Below are 18,412 nucleotides of genomic sequence, written 5' to 3'. Positions count from 1 at the left end.
AAAAGACAAGCAGCAAACAGAAAGGCTTCTCCTGCTTGGCACTCTCCATCCCCCAGCATGGCAGAGAGTGCCCAACGCTGGCCCTGAGCACATGGAGATGCTGAGACCGGGGCAGTGTGAGGACATGGCCATGTCACAGCTGCAGACAGACATTTGCAGGCTCCACACATTTGGGGAGCTGGTGCACAAGGCACAGAGGACAATTTCAGGGCTTTTAGATGAAATACCTGTCAGCTGAAAAGCAGAATCCCACTCCGCTGAGATGCAACTGAGCGTCAACAGGCAGGCTTGACATCAGAGTCTGGCACACCATGCTTGAAAGTTTTCCAACCTTTATCTTGAAAAGCAAAAGCTCTTCTTTTCATGTCCAAACACAGAATTTATTCCAAGATATTCCCATCCTGTAGCAGTGTGGCCTGAGGGGACTATAAAATTCTGCAACTCCATCTACTATTTGGAAGTAGTTTGTGTCTTGTGCAAGAGTCCTGTGTACTTGCACAAAGGGAAAAGTAACATATGTAAAATAACCCCTCACAGGATTATTTTACATTAATGCACCCAAGGGTTCATGAAGCAATAAGGCAGTTAAAATCAATCTTTCCCTGCTGAAGCCAAACCAGCTCATTGAAACCCAGTTTAGCTTTGGGGTTGTTTGTTTTTCCCATCTTCATGTTTTCCCTTTAATCTTTGTGCTGGATAATTAAGACAACATTCCTCAGCATCTTTCCTGCTGTTTGTTGTGCTTATACAAGAGCTGGCTGCATTAGTTCCATGGAAAGAACATCCAAAGCCACATTCTGTGGTTTCAAGTAAAATCCTCTGCGGTGTTGACTTTTAATCTCGAGTTTGCCTGAAATCTGCATTACTCAAGAAAATACTCATAAAAATAGACTTCTTAAGGAGAACAAAACAGGGCAGTAACGCAGCAGGGAGAGCTTATACTCAGGTTTGCATTGAACTTTTTATTGACGGTGAGACTTCAGGGTTTGGCCTAATTCTGCCTGCCGGCAGCAGCAGTGGGTCAGGGTGCTGGTCCTGTGTCCCCCTCCGAGGTCCCTTCTGCTGCCGGCTGGACCCTGCCAGCATCCAGAGCCCCCGGAGCGCTCCCTGCTCCCGGTGTTTTCCCTATTCCCGGTGTTCTCTCCCTGTTCCCGGTGTTCTCTCCCTGTTCCCGGTGTTCTCCCTGTTCCCGGTGTTCTCTCCCTGCTCCCGATGTTCTCTCCCTGTTCCCCGTGTTCTCTCCCTGCTCCCGGTGTTTTCCCTGTTCCCGATGCTCTCTCCCTGTCCCCGGTGCTCTCTCCCTGTTCCCTGTAGCGCTACGGGAGCCTTACAAAACAGCCGAGCGATTATGAAACCCGTGGCCCCTGTGCCAGACATCTCATTCCCGGTAGATGGCGGTGCCAGCTCATTTTTCCTAATTTTTCCCACTTATTTTTTTCCTGGCGCCGCGCCCGATGCCGTCCCTGTGCGGCTGCGGCGGGGCTGGGGATGAACAGGCACGGCCGCTGCGCTGGGGTCAGTGCTGCAAAAAGAGAGAGGTTTGTCGGCGTTTTTCCCCCCTAAAACTGCTTTTCGTTTCTTTCTGATAAATTTGAAATCAGTTTTAACAGCTCAGCACAGCACCAGGTGTCTGTCCCCCCATCACGCTGCTCCATCCCACAACAAACGGCGTGGAGGGCACAGGGAGGATGTTGGGATGCCAGATCTGGACAAGGCAGAGCCAGGCGGGCAGAGCCGCTGCATTTCTCTCCAGACTCTATTACGTTCTTGTACAAAACCTGCTCACCCAGCTCCCAGCTCCCCAAATCCTATTATTGCCTTTCCTTGAGTGTTTCCTTCTGCAGAGGGACAGACAGCACTGGGTAAGAGGTGTGCCTGGGTGAATAAATAGCATTTCTCTTTGGAGATCACAACATCTTTATTTGGCTAAGAGTGGCCCAGTCGCCCTCCAGCACAAGCTGCTGTTTCCATCTCCATCTCCTCGGAGAGTGCAGGGCGTGCGCTGCTGCTCCAGCACGGGAAGACTAATCCTTGTCTTCCTTCTCATCATCCTTGGCAATGCCTTGGTCCTGGGGCAGGAGCAGAAAGAAAAGGGACAGCATGTGAGGGGAGTGCTGAGGGTCCCATGCCAGGTATTTGGTAGCATCCCCATCCCCACTGGGGTTTGTAGGAGCGAAGCCCCCAGGGCTGGGGCTGGGCACGGAGCTGGGGGTGAGGTTACCTCCTCCAAGTCACAGTCAGAGCTGCCGCCACTCCTGTCCTCTTCCCCATCTCCCTGCTGGGGTGAAGAGAGAGGGACAAGCATCACTGGGAAGCCTGGCACTCTGCTGTTCGAGCCAGAGCTCCAAGTCAGAGACACTCCTGGTCCTGTGGGAGTGCCCAGAGCCAGGTCTGGCACTGCTGGTGCTGCTGTGGAGCCACGTGTGACCACGGCACCACTGAGCCCTCCAGAGCCAAGAGCAAGGATTTCACAGTGTGTACAATGCAGGCAGCACCTCTGTCCACACCAGCATCCCATTGGGAGAGAAAAGGGAGGGAGAACTAACTGGGAATGTTGAGAGTAAAGTGACATCTGTCTCTCAGTGGAAAAGCCATGGACACTGATTTCTTGGCTGTGGACAGCATAGCACCATCTGCTACAGGTGTGGGTTTGCCATGGGTCTGACTTTACAGACAGATGAAAATGGTTCTACAGAAAATTCCATCATTCCCCTACCTTATCTTCTCCCTTCTTCCTCCTCTTCTGCTTCTCCTTTTCTTTTTCTCCCTCAGTCTTCTCCTTCTCTTCCTTCTCCTCTTTCTTGTCCTTCTCCTCTTTCTCCTTATCTTCCCGTCCAAACCCTACAGCAGGGCAGAGAGGAAGGTTCATTGCCAGCGTGCAGCATCCAGCACACACAACCCCTGCAGGTACCCTGGGCCCACAGCAAACACTCACATTTCAGGATTGTCGACATTTCACCAAAGCCAAAGAGCTCTGGGGCACGAGACAGTCACACCTATGGAACAGAGAGGACCTGAAGGAGTAAACAGAGTACAGGAAGGTAATTCGGGGATAAAAACACTTCCCTGGAATGTTCTGTTTTCACACAGGCCCTGTGTAATTTCTACTGCCCAAAAACAGCAGGGAAGGAGATCAAACAACCTGTGGGCTGCACAAATACCAAAAGGACCAGACCTTGTGCCCACCCAGGCAGCCCCCTCTGCCCAGGAAAGCAGCAAGTAGAGAGTGATGGAGGCAGAGAAATCTCAGGGCAAATGTGCAGGGAGATATCTTAACCTCCCACCATGAGCAGGTGCAAATTACAGAAATATTTCAGAGGAAGAAATGAGGAAGAAACAATAAAGAGCAGGTGTGGGGGCTCCTAGGAATCCCCAGCAGAAACCTTCCCTGAGGGACAGGGTGATGGCAGAGAGGGAGATGGAGACAGCAGAAAGCAGAGAAGAAGCCAAGTGCAAGGGTAAGAAAACTCCTGAGCATTGATTAGGTGCCTGAAAGGTGACAGATGAAAAGAAAGGAAAGGAAACAGCTTGCTTTAAAAATAGGAAGCTCAAACAAATCCTAAGAAATGGCCTAGGCAGGTCAAACCCTCCCTCTCATACACAAACAAGGCAGCAGGAGTGAGGGGATCAGGTCCCTTCTGCTCACTGGGAAGAGCAGATCCTCCCCTGCCACAGCAGGTAATTAGGAAATAGTTTCTCTTCCAGCCAGTGATGGAGGGAGGCAGAATATTAATGCTTCCTTTTAATGGTTTTTAGCCACAAAATGACATCATCTGGTTGGTATTATTGGCCCTTTTGAAGGAGCCAGTTGCAGCCTCTGAGCTGATAATGCTGATTTGTATTTTCCAGGCAGGTTTTTAAACCCCCAGGATGCTGCAGGGGAGCAGGAAGCAGTGGGGTTTGGGTGGCATCGAGGGAGAGGGAGTTTGGATGGGAAGGAAAGGAGTGTGGGAAGTGACTGATAGAAGATGTAATCAGTACAAAGTTAAAATCTAATTAATAATGAACAGCAATCTAATTCATCTCCGTAATTAAGAAGTGCAACTACTAATTGAAAATAATCACATTTTAATCTAAAATCATTAAAAGCAATCAAACATTAACAAAAGAAAAGGCAGCCCTGGGAAGGGGTGGGAGAAGGTGTTGGTGACGCTCTGAGCCCAGGTCCTGCTCACCAAAGCTGCCCCACGGCTCCCACGGTGTGCCCAGCCCAAATCCATGAGGATGCCCCTGCTTTGTGCCTCCACTGCCAGAGGGGAGCAGTTCAGCAAAGCCAAGGTACAGACAGGGAAAGCACAGAGGTGAACATCAAGCTTTGCACTAGATGGGCAACCAGGCCAAAGTCCAGCAGCCAGGGCTGGGAATGGATATCTCTGCCCCCACACATGCCAAGAAATGCCTCTGTGGGGGGCTAAACCCCTTTTATCCCCCCTGCACTGCTACCCCTGTCCCTGGGGACCAGTCCTGCTGATTTCCAAGAGATGGGGTGGGCTCTGACAAGCTCCTGTCTGGGTGGTGCCACCCAGCACCCTGTGCAGCCCCTGCTGTGGGCACTGATGGCTGCCAATGCTCAGCTTTTTCCTATCCCATCCCAGACCAGCAGATCTAGTTTTTCCTGTTCCTCTGGAGCCTTGGCTGCCTCACATTTAGCACAGGCAGGTTTGCCTGCCCCAGATGAGCTGGTTTCCTAAAGCTCAGGCAGGCAAACCAGCAAAACCCAGCAACCAGCTGATGGTCCCCACGGACCTGCTGCAATCGTCCATAGCCCAACTGGGCATGAAGTGCAGCTGGATCAGACCTCTGGCTAAGGGAGCAAACCTGTGTCTTCAGACCCTTCTAGATGAAGCCTGAATGGCCTTACCAGCCCAGGTAAAACAGGCTCTCAGTGAACCCACTCCTATCTCAGCCAGGATTCTGAAGTCCTTCCCACAAAGTTCAGGCCCCCACTGCCATCCCCAAGACTACATGGAGCATGAGCCGTCCCAGGGATGCTCCTGCTGCACCCTCATTCATCCTGCTGTCCTGCTCTGCTTCTCCAGCCTGGAAAATATACAGGTGAGTCTGTAAATTCCCTGGATGGCATAAGAGAAAAAGGGAAGGGCCTTACCTGGAGCTGAAAAAGGAGTGATCTCCTCAATGCCTGGCTGGCAGCAACCAGAGCTCTGAGTATTTGAGTGTTGTGGTCTCCTCCCCAGTCCCACTTTTGGAGCAGAAAAACTGGCTCTGCCATCCGTCATGGACAGCACATGACACCGGAAACGTGACCAGTCCCTCTGGTACCCACACGAGGCATTGCCTCCAGCACGGGCAGGAGCAGAAAGACCTTTTGCAAGCAAGTCAGGGCAGCTCTGGAGGCTGAAGACATCCATGGGGACCAGGCCTGGGACCAGGGAGAGCACTGGGGACTCAGTCTGGGAATGTGCTGTGGTCAGGACCCTGCTGGAAGTACAGAAAAGGGGCTGCTGGGGTGGCAGGTGTCAGGCAGCTCCAGGAGGTCCTGGCAAGGCTGGACCAGGCAGAGCTCAGCAGCCCCAGCTCCCTCCCATGCTTGTCCTTGCTGCTGGCTTTCACTCCAACATATCATTAAGTCAGCAGAGAGCAGTTACCAGCACATCTAAACACTTGCATAATGCTCCTCCCCTCTCATGCAATGCCCTCATTTCTAACAGCACCACTACAGGATAATAACAGTAACAATAATGTCAGAGAGGGCTTGTGTACCCAGCTAATTTGTTTTCCCCACCTAATAAAAGGAATTAGCTCTCCCATAAGATTTGTCCTATTTAACACCTTCGACTCTACAACAAAGTTGCTCCCACAATCATTTGACTTTTATTTACAGTAATTGCAGGGTGTGTGGAGCCCCCTCCGACAGAGTGAGCCTAACTCTGGGTAACCCAGGCAGGGAGCAAGCAGCTCTACAGGAGTCCCTTGTCCCAAAACCTGGCTAATTCTGTCCCAGGCCTCCTCCACCACAGCCTGCACTGGCCCCAAACCAAGAGTCCTATTGGCAGGTTTGGGTCAGAAATGAGGGATGGGTTTTAACGTCCAGGGCGGACAAACCCTGGAGCAGCTCAGCCAAGCCAGTGGCAGAGTCTCTGCTGCTGCCCAGTTTACAATCAATAGCTCTGGTGCACTTACAGAGATGCTTCAGCTCACACACAAATCACTGAGGGAACTCCTGCTGCCAGATTTTGGAATAAACACTGGCAGCAATCCCATCTTATGCCAGCATGAGACAGCTGCCAGGTCGGTGCAGCCAGGGAATTTGGTGGAAATGTGATCTGAAAACAGATCTATTTGGTGCTGGGACCAGCACAGGCATCCAAGCCACGCCTCTGAGCAGCTCCTGCCACCTTAGGAGGATCCTCCCCCACAAATACCAAACTCAAACTTATTTTTAACTGGTGACTGCATTGCTCACTCCCTGCCAGCCCCAGCTGAGCTCTCAGCCCTCTGATGCCTCCAGCACCCTCCAGTGAGAACAGCCCAGGGGACAGCCCTGCCATTGCTCCCTGGACATGGGGACACAAAGCATCACCCACGGAACCAGGACCATCCTGACCAGCAGGCCAGGCTGCAGCCAGCAGCATCTTCCTGCAGCAGGACAGCAGAGTGGCAGCCAGGGACACTTCTAGGTCCCAGCCCACAGACTGCTGGTCTCACCCTGCAGCAGGCACAAAGCTGTCCTTGAAGGAGGGAAAAGCAACCTGCCAGCCAGCACCCAAAGCACCAGCGCATGGTAATCTTGAGCTGCTGTCATCCCAGACTCCCAGAAAACATGGATTAGCACAGTACAGGCCACTTTTGTCCTCTGTTTCTATGCCAAGGAGCCTTTGACTACAGAACATCCATCTCTGCCTAGGTCACATCATCATAGACCACTCTTTATTTTGGATTCAATGTGCACACCTGGGAAGGAAATGCCAGAGCCCTCCTCCTCCTGCCACAAGCTCCCCTGCTCCTGCCTCTGAGTCAGGCCCTTTAATTTGTGCTGTGGGTGACCTGGGACAGGTGTCCCTTTAGTCAGGGTGCCAGTGGCAGCATAGCTGCTGCTCCTTCCAAACAAGAACTGCTGCTCATCCTGCCAGAGGTTCTGCTGCTACTGACCATGCGTGTTCTAATAATGGAGAATGAGTCCCTGGGAAGGTGGTTGGCAAGGCCTGGAAGCACATCCCTAAGCCCACTGGGAAGCCCAAGCCTTTTTTATGTTTTAAACCTTTCCACAGCGGCTGCCAGGAAGCAGCTTTTACAGCTGCAACTAACAGAATCACTCCCAGGGAAAGAAAACAATTGTGGAAGGCGCTTTTTTCCCCCCTCCAAGTCACTGCCAGCGTCTCAGCTGACTCTTATCTATTCTCAGCCACCTCTCACCTCCCCAAACACTACCAGAAGTGTTCAAATTACTGTCAGCTCTCATTAGGTTCACACAGAAGGCAAGGCCAAGCAGGAAGACCTCCAGACAGTTGGATGCTGAATTCTGATGAATCCTTTCAGTGGAAAGATTTCAGCAACCGTGGAACTGTTTTTGTTGTCTATCTGTTGCACTGGCACACAAATGAGGCTGGTGCATATATGATTATTGGCTGCTGGAACAATTTCCAGGTGGGCACATGACTGAAGGAATTACTGTCTGCATGTTTAAAAAAGAATCACCTCATTTCCTTTAATTATTAAACTACTGTACACTAAAGCACTGCAGGTCAGTAGAATTTATCTGCAAAAAACCAGCTGCTGCTTCGTAAAACCCCATTACGTTTATTTCTTCTCTTCTGACATTCTTGTACATTTTGGCTTTTTGGCAGGAGCAAAGCTGCCTTTTTGCACTGACACAGGAACTGGGAGCTCATCTGTGGGAACTCTCACTCCCCAGCCTGGGTTCAGAGCACTGTTTCCTGCCATGAGAAAAATCCCAGCTGTCCTGGCCCCAGAGCTACACAGCTCTGCCCCAGAAAACACTATCAGGGCAGAGAAAAACACCCACAGTTCTTTTATTTCAGTCGTGCCCACTGCTACCTTGATAGCTTTTAACTGAAACAGTTGTCAAAACAAATCCTTTATTTAATAATGCTATCAACCAAAAGAAGAAAAAAATACAGATTTTATTGTAGTGCAGATTTTTTTTACCCCAGACACACTCCTTTCAAGTCCAGTTTTAAGATGCCAGAAAAAGCTTTCTCTTTAGAGATCTGATCAGTCTAACCATGACTAAGGCAGGGCTTTTTCTCATATATATAAAATCAGAGCATTAGCCAAAAGGTATTCTAATACAAAAAACACTTCTCCACTGCACAACTAGAGCAGAGGAATGTTCTAAGCCTTGAGTGTAGCAGAGATGTGCAAGACCTGCTAAAACCCAGAGGATATTCAAAAGGGGATTTGAGCATCATTGTTACCAATGAGCAAGTGCAGAGGCAGGTGTGACAGTCACCTCTGATTAGCTATTATGGACTTCTTGAAATTCCATTTTAGCTGTGCATTTCTGCTCTTGTGATTCCAACAGAGGCTGCTGCCTCCCCATGGGCAGGCTCAAAAGATAAAGGAACAAAGCAGGGAACTTGCACAGCACAAAGAAACAGATACCATACATGGAGCAGCTTCTGAGGCAAATTAGGACTCCTACTAACAGAACCAAATTGCTGCCTCTCTCCCTTACTTTAATATATACCTTCCAAGAAGGAGCATTGCATTATGGTGTTTTTCCACAGAAAGAGAAGACAAGCAGTGTGTGAGTCTGTGAACAGCCTGTGGCTGACATGTCAAGCTGCACTGAAAAAGGGAAATCCTCCTGCTGAATTCTCTCATTAAAGTGCCCAAACACGAATCAATCCCTTTTAGTCAGTTCTCATTTATTGCTATAAAGCCAAGTACCTGCATTCTCAGGGCCAGATCAGCATTTTCCCAGCTCGTGCTGAAGCAAGCACAGCATGAGAGAATGAGAAACAGCCCCCTGGTGAGAGTCCCTGTCCCACATCCCTGAGTCAGTACAGACATCTTCAGGAAGCTGCACTTCTCTTCAGCAACAACAGCTTTATCAGGAATCCTCTCTGCTCTGTTCTGCCCAGTCTAAGAACTGCAAAGTTCATAATCACAAAAATTTGCCTCTTCTTGCACCTCCTATCCAATACTCAACACAAATGCAGAGCTATCAGGAACCCAATTATGTCTGACTTAAAAATCACACCATGATTTTAGCTAACTCTAACTAGCCAGCTGCTACTCTTCTCTTCAGCACCGGAGAAGCTCTCTGGACTGTGAACACAAAGAGCTTATTAACACATACAGCAGAGAGATTTCAGTGAAAAGATACAGACAGTCCATGAAACAGAGAAGCAATCTGCACTTTAAGTCTGTCACGTTGTCCACCAGCCTGGACTATGCTAATCACATCTCTCAGTGTGCTGGAAGAGCTGTCATTGCCAGACTGCACTTAATCACCATTCTTGCAGCAGCAGTGAACAGAGTTCATCTTTTTCCCTTTAATAAGAGCCATTACATCATTCTCCAGCATGGAAACTACGAAGTGGAAAGGTCAAAAAGTTCTTAATTAGAAGGAATTTTATTACTGTGATAGTTCCGTTCTAGCCTCAATAAGAGAAATCTGCAGTACTGGCAACAGGAGCTGGAAGGCATCTTGGATATAGGAAGCGCTGTTTGAAGCCTGTGAAAACAAAAATCAAAATACACAAATGAAAAGCCACACTACCAATCAGCTTTACTCACCACATACTCATTTCAAACAGCATTGGTTATTGCACAGAAAAAACCAGAAGCCGAGTGCTTGCTGGATTTTAAAGGCTTCCTTCTAGAATGTCAAGTTTTTGAGGGGCTTTATGCTACCAGGCAAAGAAAGCAAATGGCTTAAAGACTGCCAAACAAGATCAGTTCCAATCCAAATGCAGGATACTGTTTTCAGTGAGAGAAGAAATGTGTTTATTTCTAAGTGAAGCATAGCATGCAGTGTCAGGAAGGAAGAATACATGAACATGAAACACCCCTTTCCTACCACAACTCAGAGCTCTGCAGCTGTGAGAACCAATTTGTCAGTAAGGAAGTGTTGGAACTCTTGCAAGCCAATTTCTGAACTTGTCTAAGGTTTATCTTTGGACATTTAAATTATAAAAATCCAGACTGCTGAATTCAATATGTCTCCTGACCCATCATAACTGTGAACTGACACTCACTCCTCACTAAGTAACTTATCTCTTGTGCAAATCTACAGACATTTATCAAAACTTTCGAGTTATTAGACAGGTAGGCACAATTTTAGACCATGGGTTAGAGAACTTGGCATGCATAAGGATCCTAATGTGGGAAGAACCAGCACATCTATTTTTAAAGTATTAGCTTAAAGTTTTAACGTTAGCATAACTGACCTCCAAAAACACTCCAGTGATTAAGGGATTAAGCACATCTGCTTTCTCTTTGACCTGCAGAGATCAGACATATATTATCCTGATTGAAAATTTGATCACATTTCTTCAAGCAAGATAAAGCTAAATCCTCAGTAAATTTAAAACCACCACTGCTCCCTTAACTAGAGGAAAGCTAAGCCACAAGCTTAGCAGCCTTGTGGCATGCAAATAAGAACAAGTAACCTGCATGTGCCCAGCACAGGTTGGGTATGAATACACATCACATCTTCAAATGAACTGGGGACAAGTGGAGATGATTGACACCATCTTCAGGAACACCCAAGTGCTTTGGAAAATCCCTAACAGGCTCACAAACTTTATTTGCCTCTGTCTCCTTAGCACTGTGAGCATCAGTTCCCACCCCCACTCTGTGCCACGTTCTCTCAAAAGCTCAGATGCCGCAGTTTGAGGAACCCTGGCCTAAAAGATCAGTTCACAAGTTAAAAACTGCATAGGTAAACATGCAAAAACAAAAAAAACATTTCCTTGCAAAGATCCCAAGGCTGTTATCAAATAACCACATGTCATTCCTAAGAATTGTGGTGTAACTCTTACCCCTGCAGTCGTTAAGCATGTTGTGAACTCTTTGGAGAAAGCTGACAGCTCTTTACACAGCATGATCGTCAGTCTGTGCAAGAAGACAGGGAAAACAATGAAGCAAACATAGTCCCCAAGATGAAGCTTCTTTCAGCATTCCTCTAAAACATAAATGCCCTGTTTCTATGCTTATTAAGTTAAATTAAACCAAAATTGATATAAATGGTGCGTGAAGATTCAGAAGTTTCCCATATAAAATAGAGAGGGGAAAGATGGGAAAATAAATAATTAAAGCAGAAGATCTTAAAGAACACACAGAGGACACACATCCATTCCAGAAGGAACAATATTAACTTGCCCTTTTTTACTGGCAAGTGTCATTTTCTGAATTAGGAAGTACTGCTCATTTCAGACACATGCCAAGTGTCTCCTGTGCAGCAATTTTGCCATCTCATGTACCAAGCATACTAAACAATTAACAAAGAGGTGATCAGGCATCAGTTTTGTACAACTGTTTTGTCATGTTTTAAATCTCTGCCTACTGACTAGAACAAGCTTAAGGCAAATATTCTTCTGGGCTACACTAAGCTTTTAAGAAGGGTTTCCTCTTTCTTATCAAGAAATGTCTTTAAGCTAGAAAGAGACAGCTGAGTTCTGTTGGAAGATAATGATGCCACCCATCACTATCATTATAAATTCACAAATTTGCCCAGTACCCAAATTTAAACACTTATGCAGAATTCAAGACCCCTGCATTGCATAGAGTGTCAAAGAATTATTTGACAGTTCAATCAGTAATTATATGTTATCCATCTACTGAGAGATGCACTCACTGTGAAAGGGACTTGGCTCTGTCAGTGACTGTCACCTCCTGCTTCTGACCATAGAGAAACAAAGCTGCAGTTTTGTGAAACATTTCAATGGAGCAGGCTGTCAGCTCTGCCAGGCTTCTTATGGCAAATGCATGAATATCCTGCAAGAGCGATAAAAATTCTGCATACAACAAAAAACCAGCAGCTTTTATTATTTAAAACAAGTCAATCACACAAAATACAATCACTGCCCTTTCAGACCTCAGAACCCACACAGAAATAGAAACCCATAAACCCTGTGGTTAACAGCTGTAACTCAGCAGCCCGATAAACACTCTGCAGGCACATATTCTTTTCCTTTATTACTCAGTTACCTCTACTGATTTCTTAGCATCCTGGTCACCATCTCTGGATTCTACTTCTTGGTTTTCTTCACTTTCTTTTTCTTCTTTAGGAAGACTGCTGTTGAATCGTGCTATCCACTCATGAGCAGATGTCCTCACCTGTAGCAAGATGTGCCATAGTAATTAATGACTGGAATGAAGCCCCCCTGCACACCACAAATGGAGTGTTGGATCTCTCCAGAGGAAAGAAGCAGCTACAACCCTTTGTGAGCTTCTGAGAAGAACCAGGAGAAATGATCCCAGTGCCTTCAGGACTTTGCAGAAGTTTGGCTGCACTGAGTTGAGGGCAGCTGTTTCTCTAGCACCAGGGGCTGGAGTGTACCAACAAGACCAGGTTATCAGAGGTGCTTTAAAAACACGTCTGCAGAATGCTGCTGCCACTTGGTGGATCTGAAGGGTAGTGAAATGATGGCAAAAGAGGTACACCATACCAGCTCCTATGCACTGAACACAGTAAAACCAGGTGCTTTGTACGAAGAGGAGGCCTTCAATCCATGACTGTAGGTTTTTTCAGCATGGTGGCCAAAGGCTCACATGATTCTGCCCCATAAAGTTAAAGGCCCATCTCGTTTGCCTACCACTGCCAAAAGATCTAAAATATGGCTTGTTTTTGTATATTTGATATTTTCACAAGCAAAGCAGGTAGAAGCCTTTCTGTGAGGAAACTCTCCAGCTTTTGGAATATGGAAAATAACTCACCGTGATCATTTTGTCTGGCTTGGAGGAGATGTGCAATTCTGAAAACAACTCTGTTACTTCTTTTGTAAACTCCTCATCTCCTAAAGGACAGGAAAGATTAAAGAATTCACACAAAGGACAGATTCAGGAATAAGCAGCAATGCACAACTAGTTCTGCACAAGTCTGTCAACTGTTTCCTTTATTTCTCCTTGAATCATCACCTCAGGCAAGAACACATCAAACCCAGTCTTTTCAATTTCTAAGGTAAATTCTGCAAAGGTGGAGACATCAGTGCCTGAAGGTTAGTTCTTGCTTTCTCAATTCTGGTTTTGTAGCTAAGGACAGTCCTTTTTTTTTCTTTTTTATTTTTTTACAGGCAGCCTTTTATAACACACTAACTTGCACATCACCTTGGAGAGTCTGAAATATCACTTAGAGCCTACGGTTCTCCTATTATATATAGCACAGCAGATGTGAGATCCATTATGTGCAAATATAAAAGATACATTAAATGTTGAATGATAGCAAGTGCAGGTGTGTAAGCCCTCCCTGATGAGCATTTAGGTAAAAGCAATGCAAGAAATTTACATTTAAATCCATGTAATTCTCAAGAATCAGGGCTCTTGTGTGCGAAGGTAACTCTGAATCTTTTGCTCTGTGTGGCTAAATCTCATTCAAAAAACAAATAAAAAGGCTTTTTGCTCTCCCACATGTTGGACAACTCTCTTCAGAGTTTTCCCTTCCTGGTCAAGGAAACCCACTCTCTCTCTGAATTAGCATCTTGGCTCAGGGTCAGTTGTATGAACTGCCCGTGAGTCAAACAACTCTAACTGGCAAGAAATCATTCCTGCTATAGAATTATGGCACAGCTTCTCAGAGATGAAGGGTGTTGCTACCTGTCATGCCTCTGGACAGAGATGGCTTTAGGAATAAACATCCAGCTAAAGAATAACTTAAATTTGGCATCATGCCTGTTGCTACTGATCACAGCTGGCTGGTTCTGCACAGAGGACCAGCTTCTCCTCTCAGAACCTGGGGCTCTCTTACCCTTCTTTTCTTCCTCTTCTTCTTCAAAGAATTCAGGTAAAGAAAATGCTTCTTTGAGTTGTTCCATTTCCTCCTTCATTTTGTCCAACTCCTCTCCAGAGAGGGCATTCAGAACCGCTTTCACCTGGTTAGGGGCAGCACAGCCAAAGAAAGAATCAATAAATCCATCCAACAGGATGGAAGATGCAGGCCAAGGTAGTAAACCAGTGGGTGTGAGGAGAGTAACTTGGCAAAAGTTGGAGACCCAGGAACTGAGTCTGGCTGGGGTAACGGGAATGGCTGTAGGAGCTGAGGACAGGACAAACTGTTCCCAAGGTAAACACCAGATCCTAATGCAAGGATCAAAGTGAAGTTCTGCAATCATTTTACAGCAAGTTCTGAGCACTTGATTTTACATGTATATACACATATTTCTAATCTTTTTTCCCTGCTCAGCTGAACTCAAAATAGAAAGCAAAATGCTCAAGGCCATTACCTTTGATTCACTCTCTCTGGAAAGCATCTCTAAGGCCTCCAGATGAGAAAGACCCTGGAACTCATCAAACAGTAACCCATAATGGGCTTTCTTCTCAGTAGCCATGGTAACCTCGGTAGCTGTCTGCTGCTCTTCTTTCTCCTTTGCCTCTCGTAAGACCTGAAAAAGAAAAAGCAGAGGCCTCGTGACAGTGCCAGGAGATAGAGAATACAGGAGGAGAAGGCTTTTGGTGCAGTAGCAAAAAATGGTTGCTTAATGATAGGACCACAAAAGAAGAGAGAAGAGATGAGAGAAATCAATGAGGTGCTGATAGGGAATTGCTGTACCTGAGATAACGTAGAGGTTCTGTTTATTAGGCCCTTTGTTTTTTTGAATCCAGGGTCTCCCTCAGCTATTACATCCATTGTCTTTTTCCCGATGAATTCCAAGGCATCCAGACCTCCGCTAATAACACTTTTACCCTAGGAATCAGATTTGGATAAAAATAGCACATAAAACTCAGAGAAGATTACACAACAAAAGAAATTGAATTGGGAGAGTTTTATCAGCAATCTTACACTGGGCACTCACATAAAAGCCAAATTGGTCCTTGTCACCCTAAAATTCAACCCTAATCATCACAAAGAGAGCAGCAGGACATGGAAAGAGCCACAACACATTATCACCCAACAGCTTATTACAGCACTCAGACAGCTGCAGCAATCTGATGGGAAATACATTTTTTTTAGTTTATGAACAAGCTGGTTCTCAGCATGTTGCAGTATTCAGTTCTCATCCTTCCAATGAGAAAACACCAGACCTGTGGATTTTCACTGCTAACTTTTGTTCGAGCCTTAAAAGCAGAGACAGAAGCCAGCTTTCCATCTGCAGAGCTCTTTCAGATTCCCAGGCAAATTGACAAGACAGCAGATCACAAAAGCAGTTTCTAAGGGTAATGGCTTCCTTTGAAGTGCATTTCTCATGGTCACAGGAGCAAGCTGATTTCCAAGCGAATTGGGCTTGTTTCACATAGGTTTTTGAAGAGGGGAATGGATTTCATCTCTAGTTCTGTGGAAATCAGTAAACTCTCCAGGAATGAGTCTGACCCTGCATTTAGCTGACAACTCCAAAGGAAAGGCAGAGGTGACAGAGTACAGAGGTGACATGCACAGAAATGCACACTCTGCACAATCCACCATTAGGATTTTTTGTTATGTACCAACATACAACATTCAATACAGAACTATCAAAATTCAAGACATCTTTCACATTAGGTGCCAGTTAAAAGCAAGGCCCAGTATAAGGGATGTCTGAACGCTGGAAGAATTTATCACCATGCATCCCACAAATGTCTAAATTAAGTTTCCTCTTAAAATTTTTCAGATGAAAGGCCAAAACCCCAAAGCTCCCTTAAACCCATTTTCTTCTGCATTCCCAACTCACTCACTGTGCTTTGGACAGCAGTAGAGATGGTTGATAAAACTTCAAGAGCCCCAGCAATAGGGAAGGAGCTGCCATCATCAGCTGCATCAGCGTTGCTGGCAGCAGCATTCTCACTTCCTGCATTAGAAGGCAGAAAATTAACTTCCTGACTTCCAAAAAAAAAAAAGATCCTGTCAGCCACAGAGTGGAGGAAGTCAACAGACACCAAGTATCAGCTAGGAGCAAGTCTACAATTCAGATTATTTTCCTCTCTACTTTTTCAGAGCTAACAGAACTAAGCAAGAGAGAATTAATTTTTAATGATTTTATTATCAGTCTCAAGGTGTAAGGTGCAGAGTAAGGTAACGTTATTTTGGAGATGATTATGTTATGAAAAACATTCCAGGGCTGTTCTTATGCAATACAATACTGACCCCTTGTAGCATCTTTAGACTCTGATGATATTTCACTAGGACTGGGGATCCCAAGGGTTGTTTCTGCTTTTTCTATGACATTTGAAATACCTTGACCTAGAGAAGACAGAAATCAGAACAGAAACAGAATTAGAGCTGCATATTCTTTTTTATTATTCTGGATTTCTTCTGTTCAAAACAGTTTAACCAGCATTAAAACCTCCTTCTATCCAGCTCACCTACCAATGTAATGAACCAAGGTTTCATCTTAGCTTTTAAATAAAGTTGTAAATACTGGCAGAATACTAGTTTAAAATACCAGGTGAAAATTACACAAACGCCTAAAAACTTGAAAGTAATTCTGTCTGTGCATATCTCCTTAATCTACTGTACCTTTTGGTACAAGCTTTTCCCATTACTTGAACAATTCTCTTGACATTTTTCCAATAACGGCTGCTATAACTGAAATCCCCTTCTGTAGAAACAAGTTCTAAAGCACCAGCTTGAGACACAAAACATGATTAAAATATTTATCAAACACCAGAAAAAGCCTTACCTACAGTAGCTACGGTAGCAGACGCAGTTGACAGAAGAGATTTCCCCCAGCTTCCCCAGTATCCCCACCCTGTCTGAACTGCAGGAGGATCTGAGACCTTAAATGAAGAAAAGCAAGACTGATGCAGGCATTATGGTGAGGAAAGGAACACAAGCAGTCTGTGATGTGTGACTTTTGTGCAGCTTTTTCATTTCAGAGAACAGCAATGTGAATTTTCAGAAAGGAGTGAGGCTTATGCTCAGAGTTCTCCTGTGCTCAAAGCCATGAAATGTGAAGTCACATCTTTCCGAGCGAGCACAGGAACATACCTTGATGGTTTCACCTGCAGGCTTTTCTGTGGCAGCAGGTTGGCTTGGGGGCTTGGGTTCAGGTCTTTTCCGAGTCACAGGCACAGTCTCTTGTTCTCTCCCTTCATTGCTCTCAGAGCAGCCACTTTCCTCTGTCTTCTGGTCATTTGCATCTTCGTAAGAGGTTTCATCTTTCAGATTTTCACCACTGTCTTCTTCAGACATGACTACAAATATCCATAGAAAGCAAAGCAAATAAAATAACCACTCCCTCGCACTTTGACATCAGTTCAAGAGCATCACGTTGGTGTTTTAAATAATTAAACACAACAATGTTGCAACATGTACCCACATGTGTGTACACCAAATTATGTCTGACTGGAAGAAATGTCGTACTCGGAAGTTTAAAGTCCCAAAGGGACACCAGGCTTTATCTATTTGACACACCCTCTCCAAGGGAAAAAAAAAAAAAACAGTTTGCTAACTCTGAAAAACAAATGAAGGTACAAAACGGCCTCAGCTAATTAAATCCATTACATGTTTCACCAAAATAAAAGTGAAAACAAATCTCCTGGGATGGCTGGTTTGAGGAGTGCAGGACACAAATGGGGACAGCTGTCAGAGAGCTGAGCAGACAGGGAGGCAGTGACCGGGTCACTTTTGTACTTGGGGATGGGCAGCGCAGGCACGAGCAGCCCCCGGGAGCTGCCATGAGCTCCGGGCGCCACAGCAGCCGCCCCAGCACGGCGGGCCGGGCACGGGCAGCTCTCGGGGCCCGCGCGTCACCCGGCCGGGCTGCAGCCGCGGGTGAAGTGACTTGCAGGGCCAGGCAGGGACAAGCCGGGATCACACCGGGGTGACGCTGTGTCCCCGGCCAGGCGCTCACCGATGCAGTCGGGGCAGCCGCCCCCGCCGCGGCGCAGCGAAGGGAAGCGACAGCTCCGGGTGCGGGCTGGGGACCGCCACCCCATCTGCCCAGGACCCTCCACAGCGACTACCGCGACCACGGCCCCGGCAGCCTCCCCACCTCGCAGCCCTGGAGGCCTCCCTGTGCCTCCGCTTCCCCGGGAGATCCCCAAAGCCCCATGACCCCCACACGGGGCTGTCCCATATGGCACCCCAAGCTCCCTAAACCTCGCCGTGGGGCTGCTGCCGCACAAGGAGCCCGTCAGGGGCCCACACCACCGCCCACGGTGCCGCCTGCCCCACAGCGGGCCCCAGAGCGCGTCTCCCCGCGGGGCTCGCCGTGCCCCGCCGAGCCCCACGGCCCCGTGCCGCCCCTCACCGTCGGCGGTCGGCGCGGCCCCACGGCTCCGGGCGGACCGAGACCAGCGAGGCCGGCGCAGAGCGGCCCCGGCGCTGCCCCGGAAGCGGCCTCAGCTCGGG

At 47.0% G+C, this 18,412-nt stretch overlaps 1 protein-coding gene across 8 annotated transcripts; it reads right to left on the bottom strand.

The window, feature by feature from the left end:
* Positions 1–1,897: 1,897 nt before the first annotated feature.
* Positions 1,898–18,412, bottom strand: FAM114A2 (family with sequence similarity 114 member A2). Of its 8 annotated transcripts, none has more exons than XM_033517779.1 (19): positions 18,312–18,410; positions 17,048–17,253; positions 16,740–16,836; positions 16,205–16,300; positions 15,796–15,908; positions 14,696–14,830; positions 14,370–14,528; positions 13,895–14,018; positions 12,868–12,947; positions 12,139–12,267; positions 11,786–11,925; positions 10,971–11,043; positions 10,377–10,430; positions 9,567–9,661; positions 5,108–5,439; positions 2,936–3,014; positions 2,717–2,841; positions 2,222–2,278; positions 1,898–2,069 (listed from the first exon to the last, which is right to left on the bottom strand). In XM_033517779.1, the coding sequence occupies exons 2-16, from the start codon at positions 17,249–17,251 to the stop codon at positions 2,956–2,958; spliced, it is 1,890 nt and encodes a 629-aa protein (XP_033373670.1). In that variant the 5' UTR covers positions 17,252–17,253; positions 18,312–18,410; the 3' UTR covers positions 1,898–2,069; positions 2,222–2,278; positions 2,717–2,841; positions 2,936–2,955. The 8 variants fall into 8 exon arrangements, with proteins under 8 accessions (XP_033373670.1, XP_033373673.1, XP_033373672.1 ...); XM_033517782.1 differs by having other exon boundaries at positions 2,936–2,996; XM_033517781.1 differs by having other exon boundaries at positions 5,108–5,436.

This window comes from Parus major, chromosome 13 (assembly GCF_001522545.3).
Source record: "Parus major isolate Abel chromosome 13, Parus_major1.1, whole genome shotgun sequence".
Classification (NCBI taxonomy): Eukaryota; Metazoa; Chordata; class Aves; order Passeriformes; family Paridae; genus Parus; species Parus major.
The sequence above is the reverse complement of the archived record's forward strand: the minus strand, read 5'-3'. Positions and strand labels throughout refer to the sequence as shown.